General features: G+C 30.8%; 1 protein-coding gene across 2 annotated transcripts; it reads right to left on the minus strand.

The window, feature by feature from the left end:
- Positions 1-836: 836 nt before the first annotated feature.
- Positions 837-3,301, minus strand: LOC130672934 (uncharacterized). Of its 2 annotated transcripts, none has more exons than XM_057477747.1 (3): positions 1,725-3,301; positions 1,432-1,588; positions 837-1,067 (listed from the first exon to the last, which is right to left on the minus strand). In XM_057477747.1, exons 1-2 carry the CDS (start codon positions 3,180-3,182, stop codon positions 1,559-1,561), a joined length of 1,488 nt encoding a protein of 495 aa, XP_057333730.1. In that variant the 5' UTR covers positions 3,183-3,301; the 3' UTR covers positions 837-1,067; positions 1,432-1,558. The 2 variants fall into 2 exon arrangements, with proteins under 2 accessions (XP_057333730.1, XP_057333731.1); XM_057477748.1 differs by having other exon boundaries at positions 1,432-1,642.
- Between the last annotated feature and the right edge of the window lie 6,305 nt (positions 3,302-9,606).

A 9,606-nucleotide genomic window follows, 5' to 3' on the forward strand; every position in this document is an offset into this window, starting at 1 on the left:
TAATAATAATAATAATAATAATAATAATAATAATAATAATAATAATAATAATAATAATAATAATAATAATAATAATAATAATAATAATAATAATAATAATAATAATAATAATAATAATAATAATAATAATAATAATAATAATAATAATAATAATAATAATAATAATAATAATAATAATAATAATAATAATAATAATAATAATAATAATAATAATAATAATAATAATAATAATAATAATAATAATAATAATAATAATAATAATAATAATAATAATAATAATAATAATAATAATCATATTGCATGGCGTCTAATTACTTTCAGTATCATCGATAATTCATAAATAATAAAATTTTAATAATCGCTAATTTTATTTTAATAAAGGAAATGGAGAAGCTACATCGATGGAAAGACGACAAAAGAAGTCAAAAGTATCACCTGAAAAGAATAGTGATGAAAAAAAAGAGGAAAGAGTCAATAAAAGTTCAGAAAAAAAAACTACAAATTCATACGAGTTGCTACCGTTAATCAACAAACGGTTAAAAAAACTGAATTAGAAATATATAAGTTGAGGAGGGATGTAAAAGAATTGAATACCGTAAGTATAAACTCTATCTAAAAGTTCCCATAGCATCCACTCCAATGGGCCAAAGACCACGTAGAAACCAATACCAGTCAAGTGGATTCTATGCGGCTTTTGATTCTTTTGAGTGGGTTCTATAGGAATTTTTGGATAGTGAAGTTTTTCCTTTATAACCTATATTATTATTAAGAGAATAAGGAAAATTTTATTCCAATCATCCCTCTATGATGGTATTAGTTAATGTTATTAAGGGGTTAGGGGTACTCAGGGGTATGAAAAAATGATGATTTTCAATAATTTTTTTTTTGTAGTTAATTACTTTATTTGACAAAAATAAAAACATAGCTTTATTAGAACACGTTTCGATTTGACTTCACGAAAATTTCAAAAAAAAAAATTAATAATTCAAAAAGTTATCGCTGTTTTTGTAGAGCCCGTTCCTCCCGAAGTCCTTTGCGGTGATCATCATAAGTCCTTGGAGATTCATCTAAAATCAATCGGACAAGAAAAATTAGTTTTATTAATAGATAATCTTGTGCCTGATCGAAGCTTTTTTTTTTTTTTTCGAAATTAACAAAATGGCGGCCTCAGGAAATTTTTTTCAAATTTTCGAGAAAAAAACCGACAGTTTATTGTTAAAAAAAAATCGAAATTTTGAAAAAAAAAAAAAATCCTTCGATCAGGCACGAGTTTTTAATGTATTTCAAAAGTACAATAAATTTTATTGAAATCTACCGAGCAGTTTTTAAGTTACAGTGATCACCAGTTCAGAAAACATAGTTTTGAGAAAAACGCATTTAAAGTTTTGCTATGGATTTATGTCGAATTATAAGAATTATTTAATAACTTACACTGAGTCATCTATTCCTGGACCATATAATAGCTCTTCAGCCGACATAGCAGCTTCCAAAATATCGATTTGCTGGTGCCTACGTTGCAATCGACCTTCTCGGGTGTTATCATTAGCGCGCTTATCTGCTACTTTGATACGTGCAGCATCCATTCTTTCTGCATACCGATGAGAATTAGGCCCACAATTAAGTCCTAGTGTATTCATCAAGACTAATAATGAATTTATACCCTCATTAAATATACACATAGCAACGTATGCAGCTATTTGTACGATGGTAAAACTAGTATTTACCGTTTTTGGGCATATTTTCCATACTAGTTGGTTAAAGCTTTCATTATTATTCTGATTGAATCCACCTACACATCTTGAAAGTAAATTTTCATTACTAAGATCTTCGTATATAGGCTTGATAGCTTTTAAAACATCAGAAGGTAAAGGAGAATAATCGTGAGAAAAGGTATCAAGCTCTCCTCTTGCTTCAGCGCGCTGGTAAGAGCACCAAGATTCTTCGCCTTTTGGACACATATCATGATTCGGTTTTTCATCACTCGAGCCGTAGTGATAAAAGGTTGCCATTATAGCAGATTTCATATTTTCAATAGAATCACAATGCCGGCGTATTGCTAAACCATAGTACACAGTTAGTTTGTCTATTAATTTTCCTGTGAGCTTACCTCGACCACCAAGACCTTTTTGTTTACTCTTCAGCGTACGTAATCGACTCCCCATCCGCTTTTGGACATGCCCTATACATTCCTTTTTATTTACAGTTGTATTTTCGTAAGGATCTGATTTTATAATTCCTGAATAGGTCTTGGAGTCACCATCACCAATATAGTTGGCATACTTAACTCCATATTTAGTTTCAGAATACGAAAACATTTCGACCATCGCATCCACCTCCATTTTCCCAGAAGACCCTTGATGATTAGCAGAACACACATCTTCATGCGATTGATACCATTCCTCGAACTCAACAGTATTTGTTTTTTTTTTCCAATACTCACATAGCTTACAATATGCACTTTTAATGTTTATGTCAAGAATCTTTCCAGTAAAATAGCCAATTATAGAAGAAACTCCAAATGACGATGTATATCCCCGTTTTTGCCAGGTTCCATCTCCCGATACAGTTAGATGATTTATATCTTCATTTTCAGTTGTTGGCATTGCTTGCTTTTCTTCATTCACAGCTTTCGTCATGAAGGTTTCTGCGACGGCTTTACTACAATTCAAAATCTGTTTCAGTAAAATTGTATGCGTAGATTTATCTAAAAAAGACGGCATGTCCATCAGGCCGCAAAACTTGCACAATCCTTCGTATCCTATTCCTAGTATTCTCATTACAAAAATGAAACGTCTGTTTATTTCATAAGAATGCCCAACGAAAGAACAGGAAGGAATATATTCATTTCCACAGTTATTACATGCAACTACAATTTTGAATCCCAGCCCACGTGTACTTGCTGTTTGAAACACTACATTTCCATCACATTTTTTACATTTTATAAGAGCAGAAATTGCAGTGAATACCTGAATAAAATTTATTATTCGAAATTCAGTACTGCTGTCTTCAGGTACATCATCTTCAGTGTTTTGTTTTAATTTTTTAGAAGATGTACTCTGAATACTTTCATCACGTTCGGCTGTTTTCGGATTAAAAACATTCTTTCTTTTGACTGAACGCGACTTATTAATTTTTTCAGAACTCCGAAGTTCTCTTGAAACCTTTCTAGAATCACGTCCCATGGTTAATAATTTAATTCACTTGAGAAATAATTTATCACAAAACTATCGACTGATCAGTGCAACGACTACAGGTATACTGGCAACCAAAAATTATTTTTCAGTTCTTGTACTACCTACAAATTGTGAATATATATATATATATATATATATATATATATATATATATATATATATATATATATATATATAATTATAAATACATTAAAATGGGGAGATATTCATGACAATGAAACCCGAAAGGTCGGTTGCTTGCAGCTGTTTCTAGCTACCTGCACTCGAATGCCACGTAGCACCCGAGCGTCCTTTGGTCATTGTTAAATAACTCGAAAAGAATTTGTCGGATTCACTTCAAATTTTCACACAATATTTTTAAAATATTATACTTTAAGAAAATGCAAAAAAAAAAAAATCGATTTTTTGAAAATTCTGACTACCCCTAACCCCTTAAGAGACTGTCATCTATTTTCTTTTTCACACACATGTGAACGAACGGGATTGTCCTTGTTGCACATACATTGGCAAATGGAAATTTCAAATCAGCCGTTCTTAGATATAAATGGCAATTTCCGAACTTGAAACATTTCGTTTGATAAATAATAAGTTTACGCATCGAATGACATATTTTGTTTAATAATGTGGGTCTTTACCTGTGAAAACGGTTCATTTGAGAATCGACTGGTACACTCTCTTAAATTTGGTATCGTTGGATAGGTCTTAACTTGAATTTGTGCTGTTTCATGGTTTCAAATCTTTTTTATTTCTGAGTATCGAAATAAATAAATTCATCCATATCATCCACATTACATTTAAAATATGTGGAAAAAAAATGGCCGCATTTATTTTCTGTAAATAATTGATATTATAACCATTCTGTCACTAAATATAATATAATGTATATATTATATTACTATTATTTAAAAAAGTTTAGCCCATGGCATGTCCTCTATGATCATAAAAATAAAATAAATTTTACTTAGCATCAGTAAAAAAAAAGATATATTAGACCACTAATAAAAAAATTTGACCTAAGGTGGATTTTTTTTCAATATTCCCGTAATGATATGAAGAAAGTAAGGTTTTTAAGTGACCAATCAATTACCATTACAGACACTGCAAAATTGGATCCACATCTGGAATAATACGATGAATTACAATAGACAGCCACATACTAATTTCAATCAACCTCAACATCAACCTCAAGCCATATTAGAATCGAGATCGAATAACAAGTTTATCATGGCTTATTTGACCATTGTTTGTAATTAACTTTTTTTCATCACTTGCGTCAGTTCTGTAAAATAGATCTTTTTCAATGACAAATTTTTGATCGCTTTATCAACATTTTGGTACCTTATCGAAAGGTCAAAAAATAGCCTAAAAACTACTATCTTATAGATGTCATGAAGTCAAGTTTACCACTTGAGCTTTTGAAGTAACAGTTCATGATCCAAAATCAATATTGAATTACATATGGGATATTCCACGTTAAATCGACCACTTTTGGCCCCAAACTATTTCGATTTAGCTGAAATTTCCTTTCCTTTTCTACCCCATAAAAATCATTTTTCAGGAAATTTTAAAATTTTTTTACTTAACCCAAAAAAAGTTATGAGTTTTTCAAAAATAAGGCTTGTATTTTATCAAATACTTATAACTTCTTCAAAAATTTAGCGTGAAATACCCCATATACAGTACAAATAAGAACAAATTAATTTTTCAGTAAAAGCAGTAAGTAAAGTACCATTTAAATGATTCTGCATGTTAAAAAATAACTATGTGCTATTTTTAAAAAGCATAATAGGTTTTTCCATTAACGTATGAGATAGTAATATTTTAACGTGTCTCCGGATCATTTGAAAATTAATATGTAAATATAATTCAAAATATAATTTAATACTGACGTCATAATTAAGTGGGGCTCACTGAATTTAGCCCCACCTGATTTTTTTTTTTTTAATTTTTAACTTTTTTTATTTTTAATTATTAGCTCTTCGTTAGTTCGTTATTGTTCGATCAATTAAATTGTTAGTTCGTCTTTTATTTATTTATAATTAATTAAACAAATTTTGATCCTTAACTTGGCCCCCCTCACCATAAATTCTTTCTTTTATTATTGAAATTAATATTTTCTTATTAATTATCGTTTGTTCGATCCTTATTAACGTTTGTTCGAGTATAAATTATAAATAGTTATAAATTATTCAATAATTTTTAATTAAAAATTCATCACCTCGTTGAGGCTTTGATGCGCATGCGTTTTTAAATAGACCGCGGGTTTTTTAAATTTAATCTGACATCATGATATAAAAAAAACTAGTTTCTGAATAAAAATCGTTTATTCGGTAAATCAATGTAAATAATTAATCAATTATTCAGTGGTGGTGATAGGCTCAGAGAGGTAAAGAAGAGAACACGAAAAGCACGGACTGTACCTACATCCCCAGGCATTAGTTCACTAAAACTAGTAGTATTAAACCATACTTTTTGGGGAAAAAGACGGCAGAATGGATAAAAAAAGCGTGGTGTCAAATACCGAGTGAAAATATAGTGTCCATCTCTAAATGCACTGCAAGCAGCCGTACAAGTTGCTACCACCCCATCAGCCTCCTACGCGCTACATTTACCTGCAGCACACTTAGGAATGTACACAGAGCAAGCAAAGAGAAATGCAAACTGGTAGTTCAGTCTATGACAGGGCGAAGAAAAAGTACTCAAGCATATCTTCAGCTGTAGAAAAGAGGTAGCAAACAATAAACTGATACAGTGAATATTCAGAAGTCGTGAGGTAATAAAGTGAAAGCAAATGATGACTAGCTAGTGATACAGACAATTGAGGTAAACCAATAAATAAACTATATGGAAATATTCGTAAGATTGGAAAACTAGTCAAAGACAGAGAGACGAAGGAGGTGATAGCAGTGCGGAGCAATGCAAAGCAGATTGAATAACATCAGTACCCCAAAAGACATTTAATGAGCAGCCAAAACAAAGTCACTAGGTGTAGAAAAGTGTTACAGCTTCATATATGCAGTTGTATCTAGGTTCAGACAACCGCTATTACTAAAAATGTTATTTCTTAAGTGTAATGTACATACGTGCCACATAAAGCAACTGAAAAAATCTTTTAAAAATCAATCTACTTAAAATACAGAAGATGAATATAAACTAATTACTCGATAATATATTAAAGAAATTACATTATTATATTTATGATGAATAAATAAACTTTGTTACTTGTCAAACATATAACATAATAAAATCTACCACGGAAATATTAATTAAAATTTTGTTACGTTTAGATTTTTAAAAAATGTTCTTTTAGCTTTTAACATAGAGATACTTAGTTAAAATTGCATGGCACATTATGACATTATAATCTTAATTTTACATATAAAGACTAGTTCTTTTTATAATTATTCATAAATTATATTAAATAAAAACATAATTATAAAAACATGAAACTGTTTTTTTTTAAAGTAAAAATTATATGATCTCTTCTTCCTCTTCCAAAACATAAAAAGCTCCGTGAGGTTCTAATTCAGAGCCAGGACTTACGAATTCTGGTTTAGATTTCAGGTCATTGAACTTTATCCAAGTGCCCGATAATTTCCTACAGTATGCTAAGTAGTGACCAGTGTCATAAGCTGCGATTCCAGATAATCTAAAAATAAATATTAAGTATTGGTTAATTCTTAAAATTACTATCACTAATATATACTCTCTAGAACAAACTGAAGTATTTTCAACTTACCGGAAACATAAATTATTTGGAATTCCATCGTCATTTTGACTATTCAAGCGTATTCTAACTGGAAAATCCCTCAATTTGCACTTACGTCCAGATTTTTCAGTGTTACATCCACGAATATCTAACTCAATGTATAGATACTGCTTGAGCACTTTCTGACGTGTTTGTTTTCCGACTTTACAAAATTGACATGGAATATTATAAAATACGTCGTGAAATTCTAGAGCTTTTTCTAAAGCACTAAAACCTTTCTTGATAATGGTTTTGTGATTTACACACATAGCTGGGAAAAATGTCTTATATGCATGACAATCTGGATTTGAACAAACTGTTTGCTCCACTATGCTTGGTGCGTTTTCCAGTAATGTCTTCCATAACACAGTTATGTTGTCTTCGCAATTCATAGTCTGACATAACATCATTTTTTTAGATTTTTTCTTAAATATCTCATCTATTTGGCCCTTATTATTTATTTCAATATAAACAGGATACAAGACTGACAATCGTTCATGATAGATTTCTTCAGTAGGACTTTTTTCCATAAAATTTGATAAAAATTTGAAGACTGGACTATCACTTTGAGTAATAAATTCATTAAAATTTGGATTTTCTAATGCACCATTGAATAGTAATTGGATTATTGTATCAAATGAGCATGTATTATAAACTATCCAGGTTTGATCATTGAATTTGACAGTGCCAGAAGAATTCCCATTACTCAAGATGAATAGTTTTTTTGTTTTTTCATCTACTAGATTGTTTTGTAATTTTATTTCTGTATAATTTTGAAAATATTTAGTATTTTTTTGTTGTCTGATTTAGCTTTATTAATTTTTTCCAATACTTTTTCTAAGTAATCTTTACTTGATTCAGTTACAGGAAATGAATGGATTGGCGAGTCGGATGTTAGAGAATAATTGTGATCATGGGTAGTCGATGAAACATCTACATTTGAATTCGAACATACATTTTCAGCAGCAAATATAATACCATCCTCGAATTAATACTGTTATGAGCATATTTTTCTGTTAAATTGTTATCTTTTTGAACTTCTTCCTTTGCTGAATTACTATAACCTGGTACATTTTCTTCTTCTGCATTACTATTACTTGTCCACATATTTAGAGCAGCTCCCTTCTTACCCAGTCCTCTCCAATTTTCGAACCACTTATCATGATCATCATCATTTGATTCATCACGATACTGGTTATCAACTATGAATTTATTAATTTTAGATCTAAAAATGCAGATACCACCCAACAATTCTTCGATGTGTAATTTTAAGAATTTTATGAGTGTGGTAGGTAGTTTGAAACGTTTCTTCAAATTCATTTTCGAATCCTTAAATTCGGCTTCAACATGGCAGGATGTTGCTCTGGACATAGTATCAGGCGTGCAGATATTAGTAAAAATTGGAAATTCTTTAATTGTATCCACTAACTGCTCACGTAAGCCGTTTATTCGAAAACTATTTAGCTTAGACCTAGTTTAAATAACATTGCTTGCTTTTTCATCAAGAGTATTCGGCCATTTTAAAAGATCTACAGACCAACCAAGATCATTAACATCAAGCTTTGAAAGTTGATCCAAGAAATTTCTACCTTTTTCTTTTTTTTCCAACTCATCTTCATCAACATCAGGTATTAGGATCTCAGAGTTAGATTTTCGATTAGAAATTAAGTTTTCCAAAAGATGTCTGGCTTCAGTAGGAGTTAGGTATTTATTATCAATAGCAATCACCGAATCTTCAAATTCAGTATCCGCAACTATCAACATTGATATAAAAATTTCTTCCAACTTTTTTAAAGTTTTACATTCAATTATCATAGTCATACAATGAGTAAAAAAAGTTTTTACTATTTTATTTAATGCCGATTGGAAACATTTCCACTTGGATACGGAGTGAATTAAATGCGCAGTATCTAGCCTTATAAAAGTATTTGGCCATTTGTCAGAGTCGGTGATGATGATTTCAAAACAATAATTAATGTATTCCTTCAACGGTTTGTAATTAAAAGCTAGTGACATGGCGTTCAAGAGAGCTTTTGATCCGTCTGAAACGGCTTGACTAGGTGCTTTGCGTTTTTGAAGCCATCCTCGGAGCCAAAAAGTGATAAAATCAATGTCGTGCATCTCAGACAACATTTGGTGTATAGCTACTGAAGTTCCATCAAAATTAATGACAATTTCGTACAACAAAATATAACCGGTTTTTACACCACTAGAATCAACTAACCTTTTTACCACACCACCAGTTGCATCAACGCATATAGATGAATATTTCCGGTGCGTACGCTGATATTCATCGTATGCTTGAAACTGTGTTGGTGTAGCGTAAAATACAAAAAAAGGCGTATCACCAATCGCTAAAATTGAGTTAACGTAAGTCGGATCAACATTCATTTTGCGAACGGCTGAAATCATATCTCTTGTGTCTTGTGGATTTATACCAAGCTCTTTATCACAGGCGTCTTTCTTTGCTTGATAGAGTGTGTTTGAATCATAAACGAATGGCGAACCAGTATCACCTGGATCAATCGTTTCTTTTGCTTTTTTTTTCCTCCAAGCAGAAGCACCAATTTTTGTTAGCTCTTCCTGCACCTGTGAACGTTTTGTTCTGTTGAGCGGTCTTTTTACGTCATCATGCTTAACAAATCGGGTATCGCGACAGAACAT

This window comes from Microplitis mediator, chromosome 8, assembly GCF_029852145.1.
Source record: "Microplitis mediator isolate UGA2020A chromosome 8, iyMicMedi2.1, whole genome shotgun sequence".
Lineage (NCBI taxonomy): Eukaryota > Metazoa > Arthropoda > Insecta > Hymenoptera > Braconidae > Microplitis > Microplitis mediator.

Bases quoted from the DNA above. Each gene is read 5' to 3' on its own strand.
- LOC130672934 (XM_057477747.1), bottom strand. From the start codon at position 3,182: ATGGGACGTGATTCTAGAAAGGTTTCAAGAGAACTTCGGAGTTCTGAA. The intron at 1,589-1,724 runs GTAAATACTAGT...ATCGGTATGCAG, and splicing joins GGAAAATATGCCCAAAAACG to AAAGAATGGATGCTGCACGT.